This window comes from Haematobia irritans, chromosome 2, assembly GCF_050003625.1.
Source record: "Haematobia irritans isolate KBUSLIRL chromosome 2, ASM5000362v1, whole genome shotgun sequence".
In the NCBI taxonomy this organism is placed as follows: domain Eukaryota; kingdom Metazoa; phylum Arthropoda; class Insecta; order Diptera; family Muscidae; genus Haematobia; species Haematobia irritans.
This window is the reverse complement of record NC_134398.1, coordinates 147,826,857-147,843,867: the sequence shown is the minus strand read 5'-3', so window position 1 is coordinate 147,843,867 and position 17,011 is coordinate 147,826,857. Positions and strand designations below refer to the sequence as shown.

The 17,011-nt window shown below is 30.0% G+C and overlaps 1 protein-coding gene and 1 long non-coding RNA gene across 3 annotated transcripts in view; one reads left to right on the top strand and one right to left on the bottom strand.

The window, feature by feature from the left end:
• SmydA-3 (SET and MYND domain containing, arthropod-specific, member 3) overlaps positions 1-17,011 on the top strand; it is a 28,472-nt gene that overhangs the window by 8,810 nt on the left and 2,651 nt on the right. Inside the window, exon 1 of one of the 2 annotated variants that reach the window (XM_075296564.1) lies at positions 3,607-4,038. The exons of the other annotated variant lie outside the window; for it this stretch is intronic. Within the exon in view, the coding sequence (XP_075152679.1) occupies positions 3,614-4,038 (425 nt within the window). The 5' untranslated portion in view covers positions 3,607-3,613. Of the gene's footprint in view, positions 1-3,606; positions 4,039-17,011 lie in introns of those variants that run through there. 2 annotated transcript variants of the gene reach the window in all.
• Positions 7,339-7,827, bottom strand: LOC142226508 (uncharacterized). Its single transcript, XR_012719687.1, has 2 exons — positions 7,728-7,827; positions 7,339-7,645 (listed from the first exon to the last, which is right to left on the bottom strand). It is a non-coding gene; the product is annotated as an uncharacterized LOC142226508 (long non-coding RNA).

Genomic DNA, 17,011 nt, shown 5'->3' with positions numbered 1-17,011 from the left:
GAAAATTAAATTTTTTTTGTTGTTGCCTAAAATTTATCATTGTTTCATTAAGAGAATTAAATTTTTCATTTAAAAAATAAAAACTAAAAACAACTAAAAGGTTACAAACATGTATTAAACTAATCTGGTAAATGCAACATTTGGTATGACGCAAGCCAATCTCCCATCTCCCTCTTTTATTATCTTTGGTTATAAGTTCACGTATTTCATAAGGTGTAATGTAAACAAGCTTTTTTAATCTCAAAATATGACAATTTATATGTAGCTTGCTCCCAACCGTCTCCAATGTAGAAAGAAATTTCAAAGCAATCAATATAAATAAACCTAAATTGCGGAATTCCTTTGAAACTTAAACATTGCAAGGTATTCTTTTGTCTTGGTTTAGTTAAATTCACTTTATTCATTACCGGTAATAGAAATAATAAAAAATATACACGAGCCAGTAATAAGGATTTAAATTCGCTTGGAGAATAGGACATTTTTCTGTCAAGAAAATTTTGTTAAACAATGTAGTACATGTAGTCACAATCAGAAATATTACTTTTACGGCCATTTTCATGTAGCTCCGTTAGGCTTTAACTGCCAGTTAACAGAAAGTAAATTGCAATTATCTTCTCTCCGGTTAACTTTAACTGAAAAATGTTCGTCAGTTAAGTTCCTAACTGGCCTATGGAATATAAAGGCAAGATGACAGCTTCGTCCTTAATACGGTTTAAATGTTGGTTAGTTAACGGAACACTAACGGAGCTTTATGAAAATAGGGGTTAATTAATTAAAAATTTAATTTAATTAATCTTCGTTTAAAAAACTGGAAACTGGATGACTTAATTAGAGGGTTAAACGGAATTATTAATGTTTTTTTAATAAAACTTTTAATTTGTTCCTTTTTCAGCTATTTTATGGGTGACGATTTTTTGACGAATTTTTTGGGACAAATTGACGATTTTGACGAAAAATATTTTAAAAATTTACGATTTTCAGCCCAAAACAGTTGGCACCACTGGTAACATCATCTTTACATTAAACATATTCCACTTTGACGAGAAAGATCTCTGTACTATGCATTAGTTCATCGCATCTGTCCACAATTTACTCTAAAAACAATACTTTTAAATGCATATCAGTATAAGAACGATGAAACGTTTAACTTAAATTTAGCAAAAACTTCATGAAATGATATCTACCAATTTTTGACGAAATTGTCTATAAATTTAATTACATGTGAACTAAAAATATTTCATTGGGTAATTTTTTACCAACAATTATTAACTATAGGAATTGTCAGTAAGAAATTGCTATCCACTTTCAAGTTCAGTTTTCGTAAAAAAATATTTTCTCATACAAAAAAATCTTATGGTAAATTGCACTTATTATTTAGAAAATACTTTACATTTCACAAGTAGTTTTATAGCATGACAAACGAATTTTTAACTACCAGTTAAGAAATTTTTTAAGGAAATTTCCATCGTATTTTGTAGGCCATAAACTAAACGATTGCTACTTAGAATTTGTAAAATTTCCTTTCGAGTAGTTAATTTTCGTTGAAGATACGAAAAATGAACTAAAATTCTGGAAAATTCTTGCAATAAATTATTGTAAAAATCTTCTTAAATTTACGAGACACATTTTTTTCTGTGTATTATCTAATTTTTACAATTTGAAAAACTTTTTCGCTCCGACCAGGGGTTGAACCTGGGTTTGCTGGCACCATAACCGAACGCCTTAGCACACTCAGCCACAAACGCCATTGAACATAAAGCGTCGAAAGGTCAATTCAAATGTTTGTGATATGATCGTAATACGACACCAAGGAATAACATTCTAATTGCTTCTCGAGATGTTCTTTATTAGTATGAACGAAAAAATAAGAAATGCAGGTTCAAATCTCACCAGCGGCAATTTTTTTACCAAATATTTTTCTAAAAAATTATTTTTTTTTATGTCATGCATCGTTTTTATTTTTTATTTTCGGCATATATTTTCATATAAATATATTTTTTCCATTAAACAAAAAATTAAAAATTCTCGTAATTTGCAAAACCTTCTTAAAAGAACTTCCATGGAAGCGAAAAAGTCAAACGGCACAGGTTCAAATCCCAGCTGGGATGATTTTTTTTTTATTATTTTTTTACTTTTTTTTATTAATTTCTATTTTTTTTAGTTTTTTATTAGTTTTCTATTTTTTTGTAAAATTTAATTATACAAAATTTGCACTTAAAATAGCCTGATTGCGTTCTTTCTAATACATGTCCACAAGGACTGCATCGGAAGCAGAAAAAAATCATTGGGGGATCCCAAGATGCGCTTTAGAAGAAATGTTTGTGCACTTGTCCAAAAGGACTGAATCGGAAGTGGAAAAAAAATATTGGGGGATCCCACGATGCGCTTTAGAAGAAATGTTTGTGGACTTGTCCAAAAGGACTGCATCGGAAGTTGAAAAAACTCGATGGGGGATTCTGGGATGGGCTTTAAAAGAAATGTTTGTGGAACAACTTCCAATTTTTTTGCTGGGAGTCTAAGTGAGCCTGATACATAGGGCTGCCACCTAACCTAACCTTCCTGTGCAACTCACACTGAAAAAATATTGTCCTGTGGCCAAAGATTTGTCCGTAAAATACGAATCCGAATTTTGCTTAGCATTGAACACGCATTTCTTTGATATAAAGTTTTTTTTCTTCGTCCAAAATTTTCAATGAAGTCGTTATAGTTAAGTGATTTGACTTAAAAATGGGTGTTTTTACATGAAAGAAAAAATGTTTTGATTTCATTAATTTTGAAAAATTCTTCAAAATTAATGAAATCGTCTTTAAATTTGTTGACTTTTTGAATCTGGACTACAAAGCAAAAAAGCGTTTAAAAATAGGAGATTTTTTCAACACTTTATTTTAAAGTCTTTTTTTACTTGAAACAGCATAATATCTACTTGTAGTAGAGCCTGAATTTGGAAATTTAAGTTGTCGTTAACATGATCTTACGGAACTCTGGGAGTACACGAAGAAAACATATGAAAAAAACGAATAAATGAAACTTTAGTTGGTACAATTAAGTACGCAAAACTTAAATTTAAAAGTTAATTGTGTCTTAAATTTGTCCTTACTTAAATTCTTCGCTTCTTTGGCTTGGAATCAATATGAAAATCTTTAGTGTAAAGACAAAATCTTTGGAACCGGGCATGCTGTTTTTCAGTGCATAATAAATTCAAAATCTATTTAAGGGACATCCTAATGTCCGCACTCACGTTTATCACTTTCGGATATGCGGTGAATCGAAGCACATAACATGCAATTTCATACATTCATCATTTTGATGGGTAATTATTTAATAGTCGATGATTTGTGATGGCAATTTCTTTTATCTAAATCAAAATTAAAGAGGAAGACATCCATTTCAGAAAAAATAAAACTAGGCAATAACAAAAGAAAGAAAACAGCAGGTACAACTACAAGGCTACATTCACAATTTTCAAATTTCTACGTAAATATTTAAATATTAAAACAAATCGCAAAACTAAACAAACAATGGGGAAATTCAAAATTTTCCCAGTATTTTGCTTTGCATTTTTCCTATCTAACAACGGCGAGTTTGCAGTATTCTCCGTACGTTAGTTTTAAAAATGACACCGACCGGACAAGAAATCAAAATTAATCGTACCGAAGTGCGTCACAGTCCAGTATTGGGAAGATATTTAATAAATTCCTCAAATACAAGTGTTGGTTCAGATATTTTAATTGAAGAATTTCCATTTGCATTCGGGCCAAAATGTAATGGACCAGTATTGTGTTTGGAATGTTTTGCACCTTTAGAATCTGATGATGCGGATACTAATGGCATAGGCAAAGAAAATTCATCGAAGAATTATGAAAGTTGCCCACATTGTGGTTGGCCATTATGTGGTTCATGTCAAACCGAGGAAAATGGTATCAAATATCACAAACAATATGAGTGTAGTGTCTTCTCAAAAGGCAAAGTAAAATTTTACAAGTTACCCAAAAATGCATGGAGATTTTGTCCGCAATTGGATTGTATAACACCACTAAGGTATGGTGATTTTTTTTTTTTTTTTGAAACATTGAAATTTTACTTCAACGGCCAAAAATGTAGCCAATATTAAAGATTATGTAAGCTACATGAAAGTCTATAAAATGCTCATAATATAAAGGATAACGACTTTCTTTGATACAAAGATAATTTAATTAAAAGTAAGTTTGAGATATTTCTTTCAAAGAATTTTGCCTTTAAATTTGGGATGGTCGTACTTGAAATGGGCGAATTTCAAAAATGTTGAATGGTGTGGAAGACTTTTTGGTTTAAGGAAATATCTGGGATTTTATAGTTTGGGGAAAAAGGTTAAAAAAAAACTAAACAAAAAACTATAACCAAAAATGCAATGAAAATGTACAGAGGCTTCTGAAACAATGAAATTTTCATGGGCTTGTCATAGGACGGAAAACATGTTTTTAAGCATCCGCTGCATTTGATTTCGCACTGACGTTTGACTGAAAAAAATATACCTAATATGAAAGATTATGCAACCAAAATTTTAGGACAAATATTAGGAACCCTTAAAATTAATAAAGGAAGTTCATCATGTTTCCTTTAATATATTTTTTTTTTCATTAAATTTAGAACACGAATCTTTGAAATTAGCATCCTTCCGCTAAAGTCGCATGCCTTTGAAGTAAAGCAAATTTGGCCTGAAGTAAAGAAAAACATTTTTGATTAACTACAGATAAAAAAATCTTCAAAAATTGGCTAATACTCATTTCGAGGATTTCGTATCTTATAATTTAGATTTTTAAACTGACATTTATTGGTAAATTAATACCTTTGTTGATATATGAGACCAGTATACTAATTTTCAATTTGCATAGCTTAAATTTAAAAATAGATGGCTCCGTAAAAATGTCTTCAAAAATCTTCAAAAATAGGCTAATACTTATGTCGAGGATTTTGTTTAAAAATCTAAATTATGAGATATAATTTAGATTTTTAAACTGAATTTTATTGGAATTTTGTTGATATATCGCAAAAAAGAGAAGGGAAAATCGATAAATGAGACCAGTATCCTAATTTTCAATTTGCATAGCTTAAATTTAAAGATAGATAGCTCCCTAAAATATGTCTTCACTTTAAAGAAGCAGCATCATTGGTTCGGAATCAATGCCATAATCCCTAAGGCAAGGTCAAAATCTTTGAATTCTGTTTTCTTTTTGAGTTTACTAGAAAACATTTTGTCGCAAATTATTCTTAAAAATATAATAGCAAAAATATAATAGCAACTTTAAAGTAAAGCGTTTTTCATTGATTTTAAATCAAGTAGGCAATAAAATCAAAATAAATTTTAGCCTAAATCAACACAAAAGTGAACCATCTAGGGCAATAAAACCAATTTAACTTTATTTTAGACCATGGAATTATTTTGTTTTGAGAAAGTTTTCTTGACTATAATAATTGTTTGTGTACGTTAGTTATACAAGAATAAATAGATAAAAAAGAAAGAAAAAAGTTATTCACCAATGAAGTATAAAATTTCAACCAAATTGTTTATAATTAGTTAAAACTTATACATACATTTTACCATGTGCTCATCTTGAACTCTGTATGGTGCTACAGACATTTTTGCAGTTTTCAACTCCTTTTTCGACGTTTGTACTACAGTTTAGTTAAAAATTTCCAAAAAATTACCTACATTTTCCTTCTTGGTGGGTTTACTATTTGATCTCCTAATTTTCGTTCCTGTATCCAAAAAAAGTGAGCTCATCATGAATGAAAACTTTGGTTTATTTTAGATGATTTTAACTAAAATATTTTTCTTATTGCAACATTATATAAATATGTTAATATTTTTGTCAAATTGAAAAAAATATTAAAACAAATTTATTTCGAAAGAGATTTCAATCAAAGATTCTAAATTGTAAGATAGTCCATAAGGGGTATATATTAGACAAAGGTTAGGTTAGGTTAGGTGGCAGCCCGATGTATCAGGCTCACTTAGACTATTCAGTCCATTGTGATACCACATTGGTGAACTTCTCTTTTATCACTGAGTGCTGCCCGATTCCATGTTAAGCTCAATGACAAGGGACCTCCTTTTTATAGCCGAGTCCAAACGGCGTTCCACATTGCAGTGAAACCACTTAGAGAAGTTTTGAAACCCTCAGAAATGTCACCAGCATTACTGAGGTGGGATAATCCACCGCTGAAAAACTTTTTGGTGTTCGGTCGAAGCAGGAATCGAACCCACGACCTTGTGTATGCAAGGCGGGCATGCTAACCATTGCACCACGGTAGACAAAAAGAAGGTCGATTAAATACGTATTAATTCAGTTCTTGATCGGTATATATAGGGGAGTCTATAAATAATTACGCACCGATATGAACTGTTGCGTGGTAATTAGAGAGCCAGAAGTGAAATATGGGGGTCGATTTATATGGGGGCTATATACAATTATGAACCGATTTGGACCAATTATTACATGGGTGTTAGAGGCCATATGTGTTGATATATGGCCTCTAACACCCATGTAATAATTGGTCCAAAAATTGGTAAAAATTGGTCCAAACGTACCAAATTTATGAAATTTACTCCTCCAAGAGGCTCCGGTGGTCAAATCTGGGGATCGGTTTATATGGGGGCTATATATAATTATGGACCGAAAAGGTGGGTATTAAGTTCGAGTTTAGCCGCTAAAATCGCCATTTTTCGCGATTACTTTTCTTTAATAATCCATTTTAAGGAATACAAACTTTGAAAAAATTTGCTTTGGGCAATTCCCCATCAAGTTATAATGAAACTTGCAACAAATAGGTATAATTGTATGCCTTTTTTTACTGATTTAGTTTTCACTTTAGTGAAAAAATGACGATTTTAGCGGCTAAACTCGAACTTAATACCCACCTTATCGGTCCATAATGGAAAACCCACCAACCCACCTTAACGGTCCTATATGGACTAATTTTTACACGATTGTTAGTGCACCGAAAAAAAGTTTACTATTTTTTATGAGAAATGAACTAACCCATAGTAAGAATGACCATGATTTGGCGCCAAAGATTTTTTTCATCTAGATAAGTTCATGATTTTCTTATAAATTAGTTCATGTATTACATCCTATTTTAGTTCATTATTACAATGCTGTGGGAAGAATATAGTTAAACTCATTCAAAATATTCCTGCTATCCGGAAAAATTAACAATTCTTTGGGAAACCTGTATTAAGAAATTGGTTTGAAATAAACTGTTTGTCGGTATAATTTTCAAAAAAGTAGAGAAATTGAGGAATCAAAGGTACAACAAGCCTGTATACAACTAAGAAATTTTTCGTACAAAACAAGTCAATTTTCTATAACCACCAGTATTTTATTTCAAAAAATTATTATTATATTACACAAAACTATGGCTTATGATATACAATAAAGGAAATATTTTTATTAGTACGTTGGACGCAGTTACTTGTCGGTAGTTAGTAATTGCTTCTTCAAAAGAGTAATATTCTATGTTCTTAGGTCTAAACTAATTAATTTAAATTTCCATGTTTTTTATCCATATGAAAGATATATGTGGCATAAGATGCTATATTCAATTGAATTGTCCAATTTCATCGATTTTGGCTAACTTTTGTTGGGCTGATTTGTCTTATAAGCACCTGAAATTGCAAAGTTATACAAAATATAAGAAAAATATTATTAATTAATTAATTCTATCGTTCATATTGATTTTTAACTTACGGTTTTCAAGAGTATTTCCTAGAGCCAATAAGGATATCAGCTTAATTAGTATTAAACAGTAAGAATATTAAAACAATTACCATTACAAGACCTGTCTACCTGCAAGTGAAAAAAATAATTTTTAATAAATTGAAATTTTGGTTTTATTAAAAACGGACAAAATACCGTTTATAGAAAAACTTACCACATTAGAAATCCATCCAGTAGGTACATTATTGGAATCATATCCATGGACTAATGCGACGTTATTGAAATTATTATCAGAATATATTTGAAATAAAAAATATTATAAAATTAAATACTAAATGTCAGTATAGCATTTAGTATTTAAGGTGTATATTAAGTTAGAGTTTAGCGGCTAAAATTGCAATTTCCATGATAAGTTTTCTTTAATAATCCATTATAAAAATTAATCTTTATAAAAAACTTGATTTGGGCTATTCTCCATCAAGTTATATTTAAATTTGTATCGAAAACGTATAATTTTATACTTTGCTTAGTAATTTATTTTTAATTTTAGCGGTTAAACTCGAACTTAATACTCACCTGTAGGAACTGCTGTAACATATAAAATATAGATTCAAAAAAAATGGTTGCTTCTCAACCTATGATCCAGATGTAGAATAAATATAAATCATTCTATTACCACTCATGTTGTATATTTTTTATGTAAGTCAATTAAAAATTCGCACTAATTTTAAACTAACATATTAACAGAAATATACAGTTCCTTAATCTGTTATTTGTTTTTTTTTTTTATCAATAAAAAGCGTTTTTGATTACTCTAACATCACATCATTCACTTCTCAGTTTCTAAAATGTTTCGAATGAATGTATTTTCATTAATAAACACCAATATCGCACGTACAGTTTTGCAAACTTAAATCCACGTGTGCACTTCATAAATGCATCAACATAACTGAATGCAACAATAAAACTCAAAGACACAAATAGTCATAAGGGATACATAACTGCCGTAAAGAAAAACAACTCCACACACACACGATCCCTTTCTGATCTCGCTATTGCAAACAAACAACTCTCACCACAAAAGATACCAACAACACACAAGGAACATTCCATTGTCTCTAGAATCAAAACAACCAACAACAGCATAAATGCCGCAATACAAACACAAACAATCATACGAGATATACACAAAATGTCTCTAAAAACTCCCTCACATGATGCACTCACATTTTCCAGTAGCACGTTTATTGATTAGTTGGAATTCTATCTATAAGTTAAGGTAAAATATATACCAAATCTATGAGGAATCTATAAAAAATTATATACGCCTGTCAAGGATTATATTAACTAATTTTTATTCTATTTTAACTAAAATTTTCAATGTGAATAAAAACACTCCAACATATAATAAAAAGGGAAATAATCTGTAGGTAGCCATCGTACGAATCGGTAATGTCGTTAAGTTAATTTTTACTACAAAAATTTTTTTCCTTACAAAATTTTTTCTTAGTAAATTGTCCACATTTCGTAGTAAGATTTTTATATTGCCCATGTATTTTTATAATAGAATCAACGATGCTTTAACTACTGTGTTGGAAATTTATTTAAGGAAAAATCCTTCCCATTTCGTAGTTAGTGAACTAAAAAACATTTACTGAATTTTTATAAGTTTTGCTTTAGCTAAGTTAATTTTCGTTGTGGTTATGAAAAATTAACTATATTACAGTAAATTTGTTGAACTATGTGGAAGTCAAAATGGTCCTTAAATTTACAAGACACTTTTTTTTCTGTGTGTCCATATACTAACACAACATACAAAATTTCAACTGAATCCGATGAAATTTGCTCTTCCCAGTGGCTCCGCTGGTCAAATCTAGGGATCGGTTTATATGGGGGCTATATATAATTATGGACCGATATGAAGCAATTTTTGCATGGTTGTTAGAGACCATATACTAACACCACGTACCAAATTTCAACCAGATCGGATGCATTTTGCTCCTCAATAGGGTCCGGAGGTGAAATCTGGGGATCGATTTATACGGGGGTTATATATAATTTTGGACCGGTATGTACTAATTTTTACACGGTTGTTAGTGTCCATATACTAACACAACATACAAAATTTCAACTAAATCCGATGAAATTTGCTCTTCCCAGAGGCTCCGGTGGTCAAATCTAGGGATCGGTTTATATGGGGGCTATATATAATTATGGACTGATATGGATCAATTTTTGCATGCTTGTTGCATACCATATACTAACATCACGTACCACATTTCAACTGGATCGGATGAAATTTGCTTCTCTAAGGGGATTCGCAAGCCAAATCCGGGGGTCCGTGTATATGGGGGCTATACGTAAAAGTGGTCCGATATGGCCCATTTGCAATACCATCCAACCTACATCAATAAGAACTACTTGTGTCAAGTTTCAAGTCGATAGCATGTTAGCGTGATTTCCACAGACGGACGGACGGACGGACATCGCTAGATCGACTCAGAATTTCACCACGACCCAGAATATAACACTTTATGGGGTCTTCGACCAATATTTTGATATGTTACAAACGGAATGACCATCCTATGGTGGAGGGTATAAAAACCCAGCAAAAAAAATTGGAAGTTCTTCTAAAGGCATAACTTTAAAAGCATTTCCAAAAATGTCCTCCCGAAGATGTTCTTTATTTTAACTGCACATGAAGTTAATTTGAGTCAATTTTTTATAACTCGCTTTTTAGATAAAGAATTAATAAAATGGTACAAATTATTTAAATTTTACCGAAAAAAATGCTAATACCTTTCTAGAATAATTGCAAATTTTTGAAAATATTTGGTGTTAAACGTTCCAGACAAACGTTATGATGCATTAAAAATCATAAAAAAAATTAAAAATTAATTATTTTCAAAATATCACAAAATTTCTTAATTCACATCCAAAACATTGAATTCGGATCACACCTTAAGAAGTGATACAAATTCAGTGCAACGGCTGATTACATGGTGGACATCCGTCCTATGACAGGCCCATGTTAAATTCATCGCTTCTGCGCCTATTTTGCACCACTTCCGGATCCAAAAAGAACATTTTCACTACTTTTTTGGCGACGTTTTTTTTTTTTGCTGGGAAGGTATTAAACAAAAAGTTCGAACAACAAAACTTAGATTATGCACTTTCTTTTAATTAAAATATCATTACCTTTTATATTTCGGAATTGGGTAACCTTGGTGAATGCAATCTGGCTCTATCGAAAAGCTTGAAATGTTTGAGGTTATACGTACTCTGAATGTTTTGACACGAGCGCTATTTGTCCAAATGGAATTAAATCGTTAACATTTTCGTGTAATTATTTCTTAGAACTTTCAACGTGGATTAACTCAACAAGAGTGCATCGATGAAGTTAATTCAATTTTGGGCTATGAACCGTCAACCAAGGTTGTAGTTCACTCCACAACGAATTTCGTAAAGGTCGTCCAAAATCAGTTAATATTCCGGAAACCTTTGATACTGTGCGCCAACTAATATTATAAGGTCATGTGACATTGAGACAATTGTAGCCATCAGTAGGACCAGCATACATCCAATATTGCGATGTTTACGTTTTTTGACACCTGTTGAAGCGGTTGATACGTTCAGAAAAAACACTCTAGTGCAAGGCACTAAAGACATTTTCGCAATTTTATGAAATTTTATTTAAAAAGTGAAAAAAAATAATGTATAATAAATTTTCTTGAATTTATGAAAAATATTTACTTATTTTTATGAAATCGGCGTTTGTGATACCATTTAGTTAAAATTTTCTAAATTAATCTAAATTTTCTAAAACTAACCAAAATGTTCCTTCCTGGTGGGTTTAGCGTTTTTTGAGATACCTCAATCAGAGTGGCAAGAGTGTTTCTATAATTGTTTGAAGGGCATGCAAAATTGTGTAAATCTTAATGGGGAATATTTTGAAAAGCAATACAGCGATTTTCAATGATTAATATTTTTTTTGTACTCTAATCCCGAAATATAAAACGCAACCCTCGTATTTGCACGTAATACTTTGAAATTGCGTGCTCGAAATCTGAGGTTGCATAACCTTTCATTTCAGGTTAATAGTTTTTTCAATGCATGTGCTTTTTATTTATTTTTTTAAGAATCTCATCAAATGTCTTTCCATAAAAAAACTGTGGAATTTTTATTTCTTAGGGTATGGTCACACTAGGCAAATATTTGATCAAAATGAACTTTTTTTCCATTTTAGAAATATATGGATACCATTTTTGGAAAACACTCCCGTAGTGATTTTATACACGCAAAAAAATAATTCTTTCCTCCCAAACGAAATTTAAGACAAAGTTCGTTTCTCATTTGCTTTTCGCTGTAAGGAAGTGTATTTGGAAGAAAAGTATATACTTTTTGTGATAAACATTTATTTTTTTCCAGGATGTAAAAACAATTTCATAAAGACTAACTCAAAAAAAAAAAACATTGTTTTCCTGCTAATTGCATTTTCCCTCACATCTTTCTCACATCCACGGGGTTTTTTAGTTCTTAACACATTTTCCTGTAATACCAACAATGTAGAAGAAATTATACGATTTTATAAATGTTTAATTTTTTTTTTACCTTTCGCCTGGACGGAGAATCGAACCGCGGACCATGCACTTTGTAAGCCAACACACTAACCACTGAGCTATGTACCTGTTATGGCCATCAATAGATAATTATCCATATAAGTTATATTTATATAGCATAGCTTGCGTCGCCCACGAACCGAATAAACAAAGTTTATTTAACAGAAACAAACATTTAGTCTGGCACCGTGGAGCAGTGGTTGCTACGTCCGACTTGCATGCCAAGGGTCGTGGGTTCGATCCCTGCTTCGACCAAGGTTTTTTTTTTACATATATTCCAGATATGTTCGAAAGATTCCGAAAAAATGTTCAACATTACATTGTACTATATTAAATTTTGAACTGTAAAATGTGTCTTACTAAAGACCTAAAGTCAAGTAAAGAACAGTATTTGATATAAACGAAATGGACTGTGTTGTTGTTTCAAATATAACTTTTTTTATTGAAAAAATAAAAATTTTGTAACAAACGAATTTTTTTGGTGATAAAAGATTAAAATTTTCGAAGCAATTCAAAAAACTCTAACAAAAGAAAAACGTTTTCCAAACGTTTTTTTTCTTTGCGTGTATTTATCCAATATGAGCTCAAAATGTTTGCTAATTTGACCATGGTGACAAATTCTTTTTTAATTTCTGTAAAATATTTGCCCAGTGTGACCGTATCATTAAAACTCGAACAAATTTATGGATATATTGCTATCATTTGATCAAATAAAAATTTGGTTAAAATTTTATATTTTTATTTGTTTGATATGTCGTGAACAATTTCGATAGAAATAGAAATTCTGTCATTTCAAATTTGAAATATTGTCCTTTTGCCACTGTTAAAGAAAATTCAAATGTTGTTTATGTATTTAATTAAACGAAAGATTTTTTTCTTCTTATGGGAACATAATATTTGATATTTTACAAAAGTGGATATTCATTTGCGTTGCTTTGAGCAAATCGTAAATTGTTATCACATATTACTTAAACATTAATACTCGTAGTTTCCCGTTTTATCAAGCATCAAATGTCAAATGTCGCTCCGAACACTTGTGTAGCTAAATATTATATTCTTTAAGTATTTCCCCATCATCATAATTTCTTGTCAAGAATCCCGGGCATTTGTATACTACATAGTACATACTCTTTAAATAAGCATATTCTATACTTTATTTGTACTAAACATTTTAGTTAAACAGATAGGTATTAGGTTATTAGTATAAACCGAAAACAATTTAGAAAATTAAAATTTAGTATTTGCATTTTATACGTAACTTTGAGATACACTTTAAATAATATTCTTTTAACTTTTTTTGTGAATAACATAACATAAACAAAGTCTCATGGTTGTTAGAGACTAAATACTTACACCACGTACCAAATTTCAAACGGATTGGATGAAATTTGCACCTTCAAGAAGCTCCGGACGTAAAATCTGGAGATCGGTTTATATGGGAGCTATATATAATTATGGACCGATATGGACCAATTTTTGCATGGTTATTAGAGACTATATATTAACATCACGTACCAAATTTCAAACGGATTGGATGAAATTTGGGGCCGACTATATCATACCCTAAACCACCCCTACTGAAATAGTAAACATACACACAAAAAAAATTTTTTCTGATTCAATCACGAAATTAATTGATCCAATTAATTTTTTAATTGAAATGTCTTCAATCACAGAAATGATAGTATCAATTAAAAAATTAATTGACAGTCAATTAAAAAATTAATTGATCCAATTAAATATTTAATTGATACTATTAATTTGTGTGATTGATTTTTATTTCAATTAACAAATTTGTTGACTCAATTAAATTTTTAATTGAAAATTTTTTAAAACTCAATTAAAATTTTAATTGGAAAATTTTTCGTGAAATTTTTTTCTGTGTACATAAGCATTTGTGGGGTAACATTGGTATAGGTTTGAGCGATAAACCGCATTTCCATACTTAAGAACATTAAGGAGTACCTTTTTTGGAAGGTTTGTCACGAGTATAACTAATATTGAGTCCATTATTAAAAAAGAAGAAATCGCTCAATTAATGTGGGTAATAAATTAGGAAAATCGGGCAATATTATTATAAAAGAGTTACATGCAAGTCTAACTACGATCGGATAATACATAAAAATTTGAAACTTCAGTAGCATTGATTAATAAATAAGAGTATTATGGCCAAATTTGGGAAATTCGAGCGATGTATATATATGGGAGCTATATATAAATCTGAACCGATTTGGATATTTTCCAGGTTTGGTAGATATCTCAGAAGGTTACTGTGTGCCAAATTAGGTTAATAAATAAGGCTATTAAGACAAAATACATATATATATATATATATGGGAGCTATAGCTAAATCTGGACCGATTTCGGTCAATTTTTGTACAGTAAGTACTATAAAGAATTAGATTTGGCCATTTTTGAGTAAGATCGGTTGATAAATAAGGGACTTATGGCCAAATTTGGGAAAGTCGGGCAATACATATATATGGGCATACTTAAAGGGTGGTCAATTGGATTACTTTATAGCAAATTTGACGCGGATCGGTTAGTAAATGAACGCAATCTGACTCCATTTATCGAAATCGGGCGATACATATATATGTGAGCTATATCTAAATTTAATCCGATTTTTTCCAAATTCAATAGCGTTTGTCCTTGTGCCAAAAAACGCCACATACCAAATTTCATCAAAATCGAATAATAAATGCGACCGGAATCCTGCGCGGTGATTCTGAGTCGATCGGTATGTATTTTATGGGGTCTAAAATCAATATTTCTGGTAGCACATTTTTAGTTTTTGATTACAAAGTTAATGGTATCTATTAATTTTTTAATTAAAAATTTAAAAATTTTCAATCATTGACCTAATTGACTTAATGTTTTTATTTTGATTGAAAAGTTAATTGTATCAATTAATTTTTTAATTGAGAATTTTTTTCAACTTTAATCAACTTTTTAATTGTAAATATTTTGGTGATATATTTTCTGTGCTCAAAAAAATTTCCAATTTTTCTAGAATTTAGATTTAGGATTTTTTCGAGAAAACTTTAATAATTTGTACCGTTTTATTAATTCTTGCAGTTTTTAAAGTATGTGGAACAAAACTAGCTTTTAAATATATAAAAAAAACGAATTAAAAAAAATAGAATTAAAAAAAAAACTTCCTGGTTAGTTAAAATAAAGAACATCTTTCACTGAAACAACAGTGAACCCACCAGGAAGATAACTTTCGGTTAATTTTAGAAAATTTTGAATATTTTTAGAAAACTTTAACTAAACAGTATTACAAACGCTGGCATCACACCGATACGATACGACGTTTTCTTTTCAATGACTCATTAAAAAAAGTTCCTTAATCTAAAATTATCCATTAAGCTCGAATAATAATTGTAAAATTAAGTAAATATTTTTCGATAAATTCAAGAAAAATTATTAGACATAAATAATTTTTTTTAATAATAAGGTTGTTTTCCGCAAATAAAAAGACTTATTTATTGCATTGTTCCCTAAGGAATATGGGAAAATTTAGAAACGAATAAACGGACCAAAATAATAATCAAAAAAATAAATAATTTTTTTCACTTGTTGAAGAAAATTTTGTAGTTTGAAGGAAACAAGTGGAGTTCAAAATTGCAAGAATGTCTTTAGTAACATACGAAGTTCATGATGGACGCATTTTTAGTAAAATTTACAAATTTAATGAAATAATGAACTATTTTGTGAGAAATACAAATTTAGTAAATCTGTATGATTAATTTGTGTATAATTTTTTCCCGTTTTTTAGTTCATTTAACTAATTTACGCAAAAAATTATTAGAGTAAATAAAACTTTCTCCAAACATAATAATTCCATGAACTAAAATAAAGTTAAACTGGCTTTAGTGAAATAGAGTGTTCACTTTTTTTGATGTGCTTTTAAAGTAGTGCTTTTAGAACAATTTTCAATTTTATTTTTGCTGAGATGTTTTAGCTTGGCGAAAACAAGCAAAAAGGTTATATTAGGGACAATAGAAACAATACAGGGTATCTCATATGTAATGCAACAAAGTAAAGCGAATTTTTTATTTTTTTTAATGTATTTGTTAGGATCACTATTTTTGTAGAAAATTTTGTCAAAATGTTCTTTCTATAGAAAATTTTGTCAAAATTTTATTTCTATAGAAAATTTTGTCAAAATTTTATTTCTAACGAAAATTTTGTCAAAATTTTATTTCTATAGAAAATTTTATCAAAATTTTATTTCTATAAAAAGTTTTGTCATAGAATTTTTATTTCTAAAAAATTGTGTGAAATTACATCAAATTTTGGAATCAAAATTTTCTTTCTATAGAAAATTTTGTCAAAATTTTCTCTCTATAGAAAATTTTGTCAAAATTGTATTTGTAAAAAATTTAAGTACCTCTTGGAGGGAAAGATTCGTAAAATCTACCAAAACATCAAAAATTCTACCAATCTACCATACATTAAAAAATATACCATTTTGGGTAGAATTCTACTATAACGATTTGGGGTCGTCTGTTTATAAAAATCGTAGTTGTTATCCAATTTGTCTGAAAATGAAAATCTAGAGATATTTTAGGACTATCAAAAGGTGTGCCGAAAATGGTGCCTATTGGTCGATGTTTTGGTATAGCCCCCATATAGACCGATTTCCCGATGTTGCTTCTTGGGCGTCTAGAAACTGTATTTACAATCCGA